At 46.0% G+C, this 16,353-nt stretch overlaps 1 protein-coding gene across 2 annotated transcripts in view; it reads left to right on the top strand.

Moving 5' to 3' along the window:
- CABLES1 (Cdk5 and Abl enzyme substrate 1) overlaps positions 1-16,353 on the top strand; it is a 102,794-nt gene that overhangs the window by 33,949 nt on the left and 52,492 nt on the right. For both annotated transcript variants that reach the window (XM_088833492.1, XM_055417101.2), the window contains exon 2: positions 15,890-15,961. In XM_088833492.1, the coding sequence (XP_088689618.1) occupies positions 15,890-15,961 (72 nt within the window). The remainder of the gene's footprint in view (positions 1-15,889; positions 15,962-16,353) is intronic.

The raw sequence follows: 16,353 nt of genomic DNA, 5'->3' as shown, positions 1-16,353 counted from the left end.
TCTTGGGATCTCATAGATTCTCTTTTAGAAGAGAGAGAGTATGGACACACACATGTGTGTATGCGCCTTACATCTGATTTTAAAGGTGTGCAGGCAGACCCCCTAAGAGATCCCGAGATCCTGTATAAGGATCCTGTCCTAAACAACACCAGCGAACATCCTTAGGAAGATAAAATGGCAAGCGGTTGGATTTATTTTAGCCCATTGCTTTCTGGAAACATTAGCTGAAAATGATATATCCCTCACCTTGGAGGTTGTTAAGAATATATTATTTGTGATATATCACACACATGGACACAATGGACTACTATTCAGCCATAAGGAAGAATGAAATTTTGCCATTTGCAGCAACATGGATGGACCTGGAGGGTGTTGTGCTTAGTGAAATAAGTCAGAGAAAGACAAATACTATATGTGATCACATATATGTGAGTCAAAAAAAATAAACGAATTATAACAAAACAGACTCACAGGTATAGAGGGCGAACAAGTGGTTGCCAGTGGGGAGAGGGAAGAGAGGAGAGGCATGGTAAGGGTAGGTGAATTAAAAGACACAAACTTCTGTGGATAAAATAAATAAGTTACAAGGACATATTGTACATCACAGGGAATATAGCCAATATTTTAATAATAACTTTAAATGGAGTATAACCTATAAAAGTGTTAGATTACTATGTTGTAGGAAATGGCAACCCACTCCAGTACTCTTGCCTGAAAAATCCCGTGGATGGAGGAGCATGGTAGGCTACAGTCCATGGGGTTGCAAAGGGTCGGACACTACTGAGCGACTTCACTTTCACACCTGAAACTAATATAATAACTCAACTATGTGTGTGTGTATGTGTGTGCATGTGCTCAGTCCTGTCGGACTCTTGTGACCCCGTGGGCTGTAGCCCACCAGGCCCTTCTGTCCATGGAGTTTCCCAGGCAAGAATACCGAAGTGGGTTGCCATTTCCTACTCCAGGGGATCTTCCCAACCCATGGATCGAGCCGCATCTCTTGCGTCTCCTACATTGGCAGGTGGGTTCTTTACCACTGCGCCACCTGGGAAGCCCTCGATACAAATGTTTAATAAAAATAGATTAGTTCCCATAATAACCATGGAGTATCACACCAAAGTGCTGGCATAAAGAGCTGCTCAGACCTCTGGATTGGACTTTTGCCAGAGCATCTAATAAGCAGTTGGATCCACAGGACACTTAATGTCCATGTGGTTTTCGGCACAGCTCTCCGACTGCACGTTCACTTTGGAAACCTTTCCTGAACAGCCTGGTAATTAGAACTGCAGTTGCTAATTAGGTAGACAGTGAGACCGATGTGCTAATAATGTATTTTCAAAGGGTTCCAAATAAGCTGTTAAAAAATTAAACTACTTCCCCAGACGCTGACAGGAGCACCTTGGAGGGTGTTTTGTCATGCTTCTTGGAAGTTGCCCCGAGGCTCTGTCCTTTCTAGAAAACAGGATGAGCCAACTCATTGGAAAAAAAACCTGTGCTGGGAAAGATTAAGGGCACAAGAAGGGGGTGGGAGAGGAGATGATTGGACAGCATCACTGACTCGATGGACATGAATTTGAGCAAACTCTAAGAGACAGTGAAGGACCGGGGCCTAGAGGATTCTAGTCCACAGGGTCCCAAAGAGTCGAACACAACTTAGTGACTGAACAACAAACAATTCTTGGGTTTTCATATATTCACAGACTTGTGCAACCATGCTCTAATTAGAGCATTTTCATCACCCTAAAAAGAAGCCCTGTAGCCATCAGCAGTCATTTTCCATGCCTTCTGCTTCCCACACCCCACCCTAGACAACCCCTCATCCACTTTCTGCCTTTATGGAGTTTGTTTAATTGGAATCATACACTGTGTGGTCTTTTGCAGTGGTCTCCTTTCACTTTGCATAGTGTTTTCAAGGTCCATTCGTTTTGTAGCCTCTATCAATACTTCATTCCTTTCTATGGCTGAAGAATATTGCATTTTATTCATCCATTCATCTGGAGAAGGCAATGGCACCCCACTCCAGTACTCTTGCCTGGAGAATCCCATGGACAGAGGAGCCTGGTGGGCTGCAGTTCATGGGGTCGCTAAGAGTCAGACATGACTGAGCGACTTCACTTTCACACATTGGAGAAGGAAATGGCAACCCACTCCAGTGTTCTTGCCTGGAGAATCCCAGGGATGGGGGAGCCTGGTGGGCTGCCGTCTGTGGGGTCGCACAGAGTCGGACACGACTGAGGTGACTTAGCAGCAGCAGAAGCATCCATTCATCAGTCGGATGGAATTTAGGTTGTTTTCACCTCTTGGCTGTTATAAATAATGCTGCTGTGAACATTCACATACAACTTTTTGTATGAATATAACTTTCATGTCTCTTGGATTATGTCTAGAAATGGAATTGCCACTTACATGGGGTAATTCTGTGTTTAACATTTTGAGGTATGTTATACACTTATAATGTATACATATATATATATAATGTGTTTTTAAAAACTGCTGAAAAATACAAAATCAGTAGCTTTCTATAGCAAATCCTATCATGCTGGTGACCACCTGTACATTAGTTTTGCTTTAATTATGCTGCCAGAGTAAGTTGATTTTATGCAACTAAGTTTAACTGGCCACATCTATTTAATTGAAGTGAGTCTTGAGATGTTTGAAAATGGTTACCATAGGTACCTACTTATGTGTATCAACTGGGATTATCTCATACTGTACAACCAAGATTAAAAAAACATAAACTAGACACTGACATTGACCTCAGGTTAGAAATATCATCCGTAACTCCTCGTTTCAGATTTGCTTGTGCATCAGAATAGCTTCACTGCTCTAACAGTGATGGAGCTATACATTTGAATGTAAAAACATTACTTGTAAAACTTATCATTACTCTAATCTGTTTTATATATTGGGACTTGATTTAACATTTAGTTTGAAAAAAAAGTTCTGCCTCTCAGAAGAAGTTTGACCCCCGATGATCTCTGCAGTCCCAGCTTTCATTTGGACCTCATTCGTGATATGGTTTGGGCCTCTGCTGGTTTTTTGAGAGGACGCAGAAGAGTCCCCCTGAGCAGTGTTCATCTGACTCCTTGGAGCAGTTAAGATCTATCCTTGCTTCTTATGAGCCTGATGTAGCTTCAGACAGCTGTTATGACAAAGCTTTGTGCTAGTCATAAGGAGGTTTCAAAGAAGGGAAGACAGGATCTTCCCTCATGGTTCCAGTGGTCCTTCCAATGCAGAGAACACAGGTTCAGTCCCTACTTGGGGAACTAAGATTCCACATGCTATAGAACAACAGCCCACAGGCTGCAACTGGGTAAAGTCTGCACACTGCAATGAACAGCCCATACGCCACAGCAAAGACCCAGTGCAGCCAGAAAAATAAAAAATAGAGAAGGGAAGACATTATTATCTTTTCCCGGTATTTCCAGTGAGATTGGAGATACGGGGACTTCCCTGATAGCTCAGCAGGTAAAGAATCCACCTGCAATAAAGGAGACACAGGAAACGCAGGTTTGATCCCTATGTTGGGAAGATCCCCTGGAGAAGGAAACGGCAACCCACTCCAGTATTCTTGCCTGGAAAATCCCAAGGACAGAGGAGCCTGGAGGGCTACATCCATGGGGTCGCAAAGAATCAAACAGGACTGAACAAATAAGCTTGCATGCATCATGGAGATACAGGGCGTAATAGTAAAATCAATCATTCTACACGTATCTGGATATCAATATATCCATGTAGTGTGGTTGTAAGAACTCAGAAATGTGGTAAGAGCTCAGAAAATGTCAGAGACAGCTTGGCAGAGCAGGCAGCACTGCACTGTGCCCTAGGAGGATGGTAGGATTTGGACGAAGAGCAGGTGAAACAGATTCTGAGTTTTCTTTTGAATTAAGGTTTGGTCGCCATGGCACATCCTCACCCCATAAGCCCCTTATGAGCCCAGCGATTCCGTCGTTCCCAGTCCCCATCAGTTTTCAATAAAGAGACTAAACCTCGGCAGCCAAGGAGAAACAAGGGATTTTTTTTAAAGGCTCCAGAGACAAATGAGATCATTTGAGTCCCTCCGTGGGCAAGAGGAGGCTGATGCTTGAAGCTGGAAAGACAAGGGCGCATCTGTCTTCGTTTCTGTACGCTGTGACTGAGTGCAGGCCGTGGTTAATCGGGAAAACCAGAAAATAAAGATTGATGAAACCCCATCCATCCCAAATTTGCTATAAATAATTGCCTGCTGTTTCCGAGCTGTCAGAATCCATTTCTACTGAAGGCCCTTAGGAGCAGAGAAAGGTCAAGCTGGAAACCAAAGGAGAAACTCAGGGGAACGATTATGCTGGAAGGCGGCCTCGAAAGGTTCTGTGAAATACCAGCATGGAAGTCACCCGCCCCGCCTGTCTCTGCTGGTTCTAATTAAATCAGCTTCCACTGCCATCTCAGCTCTTCAAACAGAGAGTCAGGGAGTGGACTTCACCTCCCGGGGTAGGGCTCGACTTCCTCCTGTCTGTCTCCAGTCTCTGTGCTGCAGACCCCACAGCGCTGGGCATAGAGGGCCCCCGTTCCGTCTTCTAACGGCTTAGAAGGCCTTATTTATTTGTTGTTTTGGCTGCACAGCATGCAGGATCCTAGTTGCCTAACCAGGGATAGAACGTCTGCCTCCTGTGTTGTAAGTTCAGAGTCTTAACCACTGGACCGTCAGGGAAGTCCCAGAAGGTTTTTAGCGTGTAAAGGCATCCTTGCAAAGCAACAGTTAGGACTGGGAAAGAAAGGTGAGGTAACTGATGCTGGGGCTATTGTCAGGGTGAGCTGTTTAAGAGAAGACCCCGTGCTGAGTACTACCAAACAGAGGATCCAGGATGACACACTTCCTGAAGAGGCTGGAGGGGAGGGAAGGCCAAGGGTCCATCTGACGCCACTCGGGTGCCTGCGGGCCTTCGGAAGGCTCAGGTCAGGTTACAATCAGCCTCAGTCTAAGGGAGCATCTCCAATCTACTGCCTCCACCTCACTCCCCACCTGTCCTACAGGTGTTCCTGCCCCTGCTTTGTTGCTCTGCTCTAGAAGGAAACACCATATAAACATTTGACAATCGAAGGCAAAAGGAGAAGAGGGCAACAAAGCATGAGATGGTTGGATGGCTTCACCGACTCAATGGACATGAGTTTGAGCAAGCTGCAGGAGATAGTGAAGGACAGGGAAGCCTGGCGTGCTGCAGTCCATGGAGTCACAAAGAGTCGGACAGGACTTAGCAGCTGAACAACAACAACGGTGTAAATGCACACACAAGTGCACGCACGCTTCTGGGTGCACATGTCTGTTTCATCACCCTGCAATGCAGCTCCCAGCCCACCCAACTGCATGTTCACTTGACTTTTGGGGTCTCACCAGCTCCTCCTGGAACCACCATCCGATTGTGATCTGTCTGGCTCCTGGCTTCTGTTGGGCTTCTTCCCTGACGTTGCTTCAGGGAATGCTTCTATGTCTTGCAAAACCTGGTGTTCTGTCCTATGCAGCTCCCATGAGGCATGTGTGTCCATCCTTTCTGAGTTTACCCTTGAACCTCCTGTGCTAGACCGGCTGCTCCTTCTCCAGGAGGTCCTCTTCCAGTTAAATCTTGGCTCTTGTCTGAGCTCACTAGCGCCCTCCCCTGCCTCCCACACGCTCCGCACCTGGCTCAGGGGACCCTTTTCACAGAAATACCTGGATTTGATTCTTTAGATTCTGGTTCCTACCCAGAACAAACGTGAGTTGGCCTCAGACTCCTTGAACTAGTTCTTTTCAATAGACAGGCCTCTTTCCTTTTTCGTATGAAGCTGATTTTTTTTTTATTTTGAGTGGTCTTTTTATTGCTCATGTCTCCTTTCCATCCTCACCCTGTCCTGGCTTGAGCCCCCCTGTTCACCCTCATGGGTATCTGGTATGTTCTTTTGAAGGGCACTGTTGTTTATCTCATCAGTCACACAAAGCCCAAAACCATTCTGGGTCCTGATTTTAAAACAAAAACAGAAACACCTGCTCTTGGTTCCTGTTCTGTACATTTGGCCAACTTGCTCCCTCCAGCTGCATTGCCAGGCCCTTCCCTCCAGGATGGGGCAGAGGAGGAATTAGAATATGGAATATGGCACTGTCAGCTCGTGGCCCTGGCCGAGCCCCCCACCCCAATTCCCCAGGACCCCAGGAATGCCCCCAGGAGACCTGCTTTCAGGATGACCTATTGAGCTGTGTCTGCTCTGTCCTCTGACCTCTAGTCAGAGGTCTTAGTCCCTTTTTAAGAGGAGTTCGAACTTGTTCCCAGAGGGAATCATTGTAGATCTTCAAATTAGGGAATGACATGATGGAAAGGGGATTTTGTAAGATCAGCAGGGTCCAGTGGGTAGGGTGGACTGGGAATCTGAGGTGTAAATACCTGGCCAGTTATTAAACCCTGCCCACAAGTCTGTCTGTGCATAGCCCTTCATGCTAAGATGACCTCACACCTTGGTTTTCCAGGTTTTGGTGAGTCTGATGAGAACCTTGAAACAAAAGTAGACTCGGACAAGCTGAGTTCCTCCGTATTCCCTGTAAACGCTTGGAGTTGCTTTGTTGACAGGAGTATAAAAATGTGGCAACAAGAACTAAAAACGTTTACAGATGACAAATGTATCCTGAGAGTGTGTGCATGCTCAGTTGCTCAGTCACGTCCGACTCTTTGCAACCCCATGGACTGTAGCCCACCAGGCTCCTCTGTCCATTGGATTCTCCAGGCAAGAATACTGGAGTGGATTGCCATTTCCTACTCCAGGAGATCTTTCCCACCCAGGGACTGAACCTGTGTCTGCTGCAGCTGCTTCTTTGGTGGGCGGATTCTTTACCTCTGAGCCACCTGGGAAGTCCATCTTGCTAGTAGCCCCACAGTATTATTAGGTCATTTGTTTTCTTCCCCCTTTGTGTTAATCTCTTTCACAACTAGAGTTATTTCACTTGTTTCTTGTCTGTCTTCCTGATCGTAAATGTAAACTCCATGAAGAAGGGGACAGTACTTATACACTGCTGTCTCTCAGCATCCAGCTTGCTGCTTGCTATTTGATATTCCATTAATAAATAAATGTTTGCAAAAATAGGAAATAAATGGCTGAATTTTTGAAACATAGAAACAGATCTTAATTGAACAAGCTGATTGGCATCTCAGCATATTGATTTCAATGTGATTCTTTGCCCAGCTCAACTAGAGACTCTTAAAATGTAGTCAGATTCAAAATCAGTTTCCTAGCCTTTTTTTTTTGGTCTGTTTCTGGATCCACACAGCTCTTCTTTTATTAAAGATGATCTATTTCCTTCCTTTGCAAGGAAACCTCCCATGATCCTCTGGAGGTGTGAACTGTGTCCATCAGTATTCTGAGGGTGGATCTGGCTATACATGCATTATGCTGCCACAGGGGAGAGGTTTTTTTCCCTGCTCAAGCAAACCAGCCATGCCTAATACCCCTGCAGGGCCTGACTGGTCCAGGCCGGGGGTTCTGCAGTCACCCCAGCCTAGTGGTCTGGCCCAGCCAGACTGTGATGTCAGAGTCCCCAGCTCTCCTCTGGAGTTTCTTCCACAGTCTGACAAGCAGCTGTTGCCACATGAGCAAGCTAGGGCCTCAGTCAGTTCCATCAGCACCTTTGCTGTGAGACAGATTGTTTTAGATCCGTGGAAAGCAGAGCTGAGCATGCGTCTAACAAACCCGTCTTCAGGCTGAAGCCAGGGCGGTTTTGCTCTAAGACTCTCTAGCTTCTGTTGAGAAGTGGCAGCTGACTTCTCTTCCTTCATCTGTGAACACATATGTACTGGTGCAAAACAGTTTGCTTCTTCAAGGAGCACAATCTGACAATTTCTGCTACAGGAGCATCTGGGATCTTGGCTTTAAAATTTGCCAAATCACGACCGAAATCATCCCAATTTAGATGCTGAGTCTGGAGCTCGAACTCCTGGTGCTGTGACCCCAACAATCAGAAGCCGTGCAAGGGAATGAAGGAAAGAGCAGTGAAATGTTAGCACTTGGCCTTGAGAGCCTGGTATTTGAAAGCCAGCATTTTCACAAAAGCTGTATCAATGAAAGTAGGATTCTTGGATTCATAGGGGTTCTTCTCTTTATGGCTTAATGAAGTAGTAAGCCCTCTCTTGTAGGTGAGATATGTTGACCAAGGGATGGAATCTTATGACATTTTGCAAAGGGATTCTCCACCTGCTAAAAAGTCCACCTCTGGGACTTCTCTTGTGGTCCAGTGGTTAAGAATCCGCCTTCTAATGTAGAGGACTTGGATTCAATCCCTGATCAGGGAACTAAGATCGCACGTGCCTTGGGACAACTGATCTCACATGTTGTAACTACTGAGCGTGTGTGCCACAGCTAGAGAGAAGCCTGTGCACGAAAGCTAGAGAAGCCATTGCTGCAGCTCAGATCTGAAGCAGCCAGATAAATAAAAGTTTATGTCTGAAAGGGCTTCCCAAGTGGCTCTAGTGGTAAAGAACCCACCTGCCAATGCAGGTAGACGTAAGAGACGTGGGTTCCATCCATGGGTCGGGAAGATCCCCTGGAGGAGAACACGGCAACCCACTCCAGTATTCTTGCCTAGAGAATCCCATGGACAGAGGAGGCTGTGTGTGTGTGTATTTATGTTTACAAGTGTATGTGAAACTAGGAGCAAGTCTGAAAAGACACACACCAGACTCTTAGAGAGTGCTCTCTGGACCCTGGGGTTTGCAGGTCATTTCCTCAGTTTCTACTTCACACATCTTTGAATTTTTTTTAACAATGAAACATATTACTCTTATAGTCAAAAAGCAAGTGGGAAATGAATGTTTAATAAACTCAGAAGAAATCCATTTTAAACAGATCAGGCCTTCTACCTGCACACTGCTGGGCTGTGCTAGGGGCACTGACCCTTCTCCCCATCTCCCCTACCCACCCCCCACCTCCTGCAGGGGGAGGGTCTTCTGCTGTCTACTGCTTCTTGCTGTAGTGAGGCTATAGGATGCTTTCTGAGGATGATTTCTGGGCTCTGGTAATCAGACTGGGATCTGGTGGACTGAACAGAGAAAACCCAGTAATAACTGTGTATAGAGAAGCTGTGAGTGGAAGGCTAGGAAAACACTGTCTGGGAAGATTCCCCAAACACCCACCTGCTGAGTCCACACTCCACGAGTTTATTCAGCTGGCCTTGATCAAGTCCCTGCTGTTGGCTAAGTATGCTCCACCCCTGAGCCTACACAGGTGAGGGGAGCGAATGCTTCCTTGAGCAGCTCACTGGCGGGAGGGGCCATTTTTTTTATTTGTTTGTTTTTTATAATTAAGTTTATTTATTTTTCACTGAAGGATAAATGCTTTACAATATTGTGTTGGTTTCTGCCATATATCAACATGAATCAGCCATAGGTATACACATGTCCCCTCCCTCTGGAACCTCCCTCCCACCTACCACCCCTCTAAGTTGTCAGAGCCCCAGTTTGAGTTCCCTGAGTCATATAGCAAATTCCTATTGGCTATCTATTTTACATATGGTAATGTATATGTTTCCATGTTATTTTCTCCGTACTTGTTTCGGTTTTTAATTTTTCTTTTTTGGTCACACTGTGCTATATGCAGGATCACAATTCCCTGACCAGCAAGCAAACCCTGGCCCCCCTGCAGTGGGAACATGGAGTCCTAACCACTAGACCACTGGGGAACTCCCTTGGCTGCTGCTGCTGCTGCTAAGTCGCTTCAGTTGTGTCCGACTCTGTGCGACCCCATAGACAGCAGCCCACCAGGCTCCCCTGTCCCTGGGATTCTCCAGGCAGGAACACTGGAGTGGGTGAAATCCCCTGCAGTGGTCACTTTTATTCCAATGGGAAGGAGGTGGTCAGTATGAGAAGGACACAAATAACAAAGCAAATAAATTACAAGTGTATGGGTATCTGGTGACTAGAGGAAAAAGTTCTTTCTGTGGTTGGAAGTTTTGTTTGTTTGGGTTTTTTTTTTTATCATGATAACTGTCTAGATGGATTTGAAGTAATTCTGACCTCAGCTGGCACATCTCCTGTGTAGCTGCGCGATCCGTGGGGCCCTCATGGCCCTCAGATTTGTGCCGTCCAGCGGCCTGTCTTATAGCCGGGAAGGGGGTTCCTTACATGGGGAGAACCAGAGCCACACAGGATAGCGATGTGTTGGCCCATGTGGTCAGGGTCCCTTCTTATTCTCAAAGCTTGAGTTTTTCTCCCAGAGATGGTGAGCATTCCCTGGGTGCAGCCAGAGTGGAGAGCATTGATCCAACCCGACTTACTTGTCAGACTAGGGATCACCTTCCTTATCCCCTGTTGGTCCTAAATCAGGGGCCAGAGCTGTCCCCAGTGGTGCCCACTACCTGACACTGGATTTGGGACCGAGCTGCTGCCCCAGTTCAGTTTAGTCGCTCAGTTGTGTCCAACTCTGAGACGCCATGAATCATAGCACGCCAGGCCTCCCTGTCCAACACCAACTCCCGGAGTTCACTCAGACTCACGTCCATTGAGTCAGTGATGCCATCCAGCCATCTCATTCTCTGTCGTCCCCTTCTCTTCCTGCCCCCAATCCCTCCCAGCATCAGAGTCTTTTCCAATGAGTCAACTCTTCGCATGAGGTAGCCAAAGTATTGAAGTTTCAGCTTTAACATCCGTCCTTCCAATGAACACCCAGGACTGATCTCCTTTAGAATGGACTGGTTGGATCTCCTTGCAGTCCAAGGGACTCTCAAGAGTCTTCTCCAACACCACAGTTCAAAAGCATCAATTCTTCGGTGATCAGCTTTCTTCACAGTCCAACTCTCACATCCATACATAACCACTGGAAAAACCATAGCCTTGACTAGACGGACCTTTGTTGGCAAAGTAATGTCTCTGCTTTTTAATATGCTATCAAGGTTGGTCATAACTTTCCTTCCAAGGAGTAAGCATCTTTTAATTTCATGGCTGCAGTCAGCATCTGCAATGATTTTGGAGCCCAAAAAAATAAAGTCTGACACTGTTTCCACTGTTTCCCCATCTATTTGCCATGAAGTGATGCCCCAGGTCACCCCATAAGGGAATTACTCTGAGCCAGAGGAACCCAGGATGACCCTGCCCTGGCCTCACTGGTCAGCAGGGACATCAGTGAGTCCAGTGTCCACTTTGATGAGGCTCCACTGCCAGGACTCCCACTGTGACCAGCCCTGGGTCCTAGGTGACTTGCACCACCGTCAACCATTAGCCCTAACGAGAAGTGAATTATTTGGTCCACGTCGGTATATCTAGATAGACAAACGCATCATGTATTGGCATTTCCTGGCCCCGGCAGAGTTCAGCCTTCGAAGGATAATATTCTAAAATGAGCCTGGGGGCTTTAGGGAGGCTGACTCACCTATGAGTGTTGAATGTGAACCACATCGGCCTCAAAAGTGTTGGTGGTCAGTGTGGAAGGACCCAGATAATAGTTGTCAGACAACACAGGGGACCCTGAATTCTGAGGACTCAGCCATCCATGTAGTGATGTCGACGCAGAATGCTTGGGCTGTTATTGAATGTCTGCTTGGTTAATAAGGGGGCATGCTGTTTTGGTCTAAGGCTAAGTATTCCTCATCAGTCATTAAAATATGCAAAGACCTCTGCTTGTTAACTGTTCCCAGTGGTTAGGAGTCTGCACCGTCATGGACTTGGTTTATGAGGCAGACTGCAGTGTGAAAAGTGCCTGGTGAAGGCTGGCCACCTATTCTTAGCCTTCCCTTCCATTTGGGGCTTTCTGAGGATAGAAGGCAAGGGAAGAGGTTCTTACACAGCCTGGAAGGATGCAGCCGGGTGGTAGGGGGCAGAGATGAGTGATCACCACAGGGCAGGCCCTTTGTGGCAGGAAGGGCAGGGATCAAATCTTTGTTTTCCTGGTGCCATATGACAGTTTCTTTCTTTAGGTTTTTTAACTATTTATTTTATATTGGAGTATAGCTGATTAACGCTGTGATAACAGCATATCCACCGGCCATACATATATACATATGTGTGGGTCTCAGCCATACATATACACATATCCATTCTCCCCCAGACTCCCCTCCCATCCAGGCTGCCACGTAACACTGAGCCGAGTTCCCTGTGCTATTTCGTGGATCCTTGTTGGTTATCCATTTTAAATATAGCAGTGTGTACATGCATATGATAGTTTCTTTATAAGGATCCATGGTGGTTCTTTCCAAGCTCTATATGTGCATCTCAAAGAGTATATAGCTTGGTTCTGTTCATGAGGACAGGAGACACGTTTGCTGAATTTAAAGGAACAGTTGGACATTTGAGTTTTGGATTTTTTTCCCTTTAAGGAACCCAGACCTTAAGAGTGCCTCTGTGTGTGTAAGAGAGAGAAAGAATTTATAGCTGTTCAACTCATGAAGAGAATATCTGATTTAATAGCTTTTAGAAAACAAATCCTTATAAATACGTAGAAAGATGTATCCTAATTTGATGATTTTTCAAACAGCATGCTGGGTGTGCCTTTTAGATTAGGAAATTGTCAGATTGTGTGCTTGTGGGAATGGACTTAGTTTTCCAGGGTGAACCTCCAGGTCTGAATGCTGGACAGGAGCCTATGAGCCTCAGGGTACCCTACAGGGCTTCATGTATCCACTGTGGGTTCACTTGGTGTTTGTAACTGGAGGACTGGCCTCACCGTTTTTGAGGCGGGAGGAGGGGCAGCCCCAAATGCCAGAGGAGCTCAAGGGATTGTTAATGGAATTCCCTCCTGATGGTTCCACAGATTCACCCTTGAATATGAGCCCTTGAAGACGGGAGTCAAGCCGGGGCCAGCTTTGCGGTCCCAACAGGCCAGGCTCGCTGTTGGTGTGGTCAGGAGGGTTGGCAGAATGCACTTGCCTGGCCTTTGCTGCAACCTTGGTTGTATCTTTGCTGCCCAGGGCTGACTGCAGGGCTTCCTGGTTGACCTCTGTCAGGATGATTGAAGGAAGGGAGAGCTTGAAGCTGTACAGTCACTGTAGTCACCCCGGTTGCAGGTTGAGCCAAACATCAAGTATCTGTTTACCTGTCACCTGATGATGCTATTCTAGAAAGGAAAGCTTAGAGTTTGACAAAATTTGTTGGGATTTTCAGGGTCGGAAACTCATACACTTATTTCTGCCTGTGAATAGGTTGTCTAATGACAGTTTGGAGGTGCATACCTAAAATAATATTTCACTTTTGATTTAAAAACTCAGAACATTATCCAGAAGTAGACAGTAAATTATCGTTTTAATCACATGCCCATTTGAGATGTTGGTATGAAGTGAGAAGCAGCACACGTTTTATAGGTGGCCGGTGCATCAGCACATGTGACACCAGGTTAGTTCTGCTTAGAAGCGGGGGAGGAGTGGAGGGAGCACGTGTCACCGGTTGACTCAGGCACAGGGTGTTTGGAGAGACAACCTAGACACTGGCTGGGGTTGGAGGAGCTGCCAGAGCTAAGAGAGCCAAGCTGACCCCATCAACTGAGCGGGGAGGGTGGTGGGTCAGGGTGCAGCCCCAGTGGCAGGAACTGGAGTGATAATGAAAGCCCAGGAACTCCTAGTCATGAACTGTTCTGTACCAAGGACTTTATGTCTCTCTCTTAGTTTTTCTCATCTTCCCATTTCATAGATGAGGAGACTGAGGCTCAAGGATTAAGGAGTTTTCAAAGGTCCCAAAGCTTCCAGACTCCAGGATTGAAATCTGAGTCTGTCTGCCCCAGCACACATGCTCCTTGTAGCATCACACCGTCCCTTGGGTGATGCCTATCTCTGAGAGCTCTGGTGGATGGGAGTGGGACTAACTAGGCCCCCATCCCAGCCTGCAACTGCATTCCAGCCAGACCTGGCACCCGGAGAAACTGCACCTCGGTAGATGAAGTGGACCCTTCCTTCAACCACAGGGTCACAGGGGTCCTGGTGAGCCAAGTCACCGGACTCATGGGGCTGCATAGAGAGGTCCTGCTTGCTCAAGAATTAGGTTCCTTTCAAATCCCCACCTATAAAATCAGTTCCCCACCCCTCAGTTAAGACCAGTGTCTCCCCAAGGCCATTGCCTCCAGTCTAGCTGACTGTTGGAAATCTGGCAACATTAGAGAAATGGAAATTCAGTGTAAGTTAACTGTGGAATAAAACTGCATATCTTACAAAAGGTCAGCATGTCATGAAGACACTGAAGGTGATGTCGGAGTGCTTCCGGTTCTCACACGTGAACAGACAAGGGTCACTGGAGAGAAAAGCAGGGAGAACATGCTGAGTGTTTTAGAAAGGACTTGATGTCAAAATATGAAGATGGGACTTGCCTGGTGGTCCAGTGGCTAAGACGACACACTCCCAATGCAGGGGGCCCAGGTTCAATCCCTGGTCAGGGAACTGATCCTGAATGCCACCTTAAAGATCAGAGATCCCATATGCTGCAACTAAGACCTGACATAGCCAAATAAATAAACATTTTTTAAAAAGATGAAGACAGGCTCTGAGAAAATCGATGAAGCCCTCAAATGGTTTGCAAAAATGACCTTTCTTATTAAAAATAAAATGTGAAACAAAAAGGTAACCACATGGTTGGTCAGAAACAATACACACAGAACAAAGCAAAAAACATTTCATTCTTTTTCTTTATGACAAATTAGACCTTGGTTATAATTGCATGTTCTTAACCTAAATGTTGTCAAGTGAATATAAAATAGACTTATCCTTCTAATTTCAGTTCTTTCCAAGGTAAAGACTGAATCATATTTTTTTCTGATCACCACCACCCCCCACCATCAGCCAAATCACCTATTGTACTGTGAAGTGATGGTCTTTGTTCAAATGGATTTACTGTGAAATTGCCAACCATCACCCAACCTGGTCCCTGTGTCAGATATTCTGAGTTATCTCAGACCCATTCTTATTTCAGTTGGACAAAAGAAGATCAAGGAGGTTTGGGCAGGTGGTTTTCAGTTCTTTAGCATCTGGAAAGCATTTGTGTTTTTCCTAGTTATGTCCTGATATATATTCTTAATGGTCGCTGAGAAATTCTCCCGGGGAATGATGTCATCTGTGTTTCTAGTTGCTTTTGAAATCATGGCCATCCAGAGACCATAAGTTTTGTTTGTTTTTGTTTTGCATCTTTGGGCTGTGCCACAAGGCATGTGGGACTTTAGCTTTCCAAACAGGGATGGAACCTGAGTCCCCTGCATTGGCAGCATGGAGTCTTACCTACTCGACCACCAGGGAAGTCCCGGAGACCATAAGTTTTATTTATTGCCTCCTAATAATTTTGATATTTTATTTAGTATGGTTTTAAAATTTAATATTTATCAGCTAAAGCTGGTTCAGACCACTGATATTTCAATAGTTAACAGTATTTTAATAGTAAAAACATATGCTTTCGGAAAAGTGCACACAGTACCAATGGGCTTCCCAGGTGGCTCAGTGGTAAAGAATCTGCCTGCCAATGCCGGAGATGTGACTTTGGTCCCTGGGTCAGGAAGATCCCCTGGAGGAGGAAATGGCAACCCATTCTAGTATTCTTGCCTAGAGAATCCCATGGACAGAAGAGCCTGGTGGGCTACAGTCCATGGTGTTTCAAAAGAGTGGGACACGACTTAGCGACTGAGCACACACATTTACACACAGTACCAAACTTACATGCAGTAAGAGGCACCTGTCTGGTTTTGTTATTTGGCAGCATAAAATGTCTCCATCACATCTCGTTGCTTCCCAGGGAGAATGTTAGGATTCAGCAAGTCAAGATGGGCTTGGCATTCAGGGTACAGTCTGGGAATATGACAGCCTCTTAAAGACACCTTTCATCTGATTTTTTTTAAACGGACTTTATTTTTTAGAACAGTTTTAGCTTTATGGAAATTCCTGATCCATTTCATGATGCAGTTTTAACACCTAGATTTTTTTCCCCTCTCTCTGCAGACGTCGCCTCATCTCCCAGCGATCATCCTTGGAGACCCTGGAGGACATTGAGGAGAATGCCCCCCTACGGAGGTCAGTTTTCTGGTTGCATTCATGTGTATGTGAATGGCCTGAAGTACAAGAAGGAGACCAAAGTTTGCTTTTCTTTTCCAGTCCTTGATTTACAGAATTAAATTCTAAAAATGACAATCTGATCCCCAGACTCAGTTTGGAAACCCCAACCCCTTGGAATATTAGAAGGAGAATGCCGTGAAATCCCAACCATGTACCATAACAGCCCAGTTTGCATGTGAATTCGGGTGCTATGACCCTTTCTTTTTGAAAATTGTTGCTTGACGGAGAAGAACGTGTCCCTGCTCTGGCTTTCCCAGAGGGGACACAGGCATTGCAGTCTCTGACTTGTTTAGTGGGGGCCGCTAAGTTCCTCCACGGTCGGGTGCTGGGGACAAGGTTGAGACAGCTAT

Source organism: Moschus berezovskii, chromosome 28 (assembly GCF_049115385.1).
Source record: "Moschus berezovskii isolate FMDL1 chromosome 28, NW_MosBer_1.0, whole genome shotgun sequence".
In the NCBI taxonomy this organism is placed as follows: Eukaryota; Metazoa; Chordata; class Mammalia; order Artiodactyla; family Moschidae; genus Moschus; species Moschus berezovskii.
Note: the sequence above shows the minus strand (reverse complement) of the source record. Positions and strands in the feature narration are given on the sequence as shown.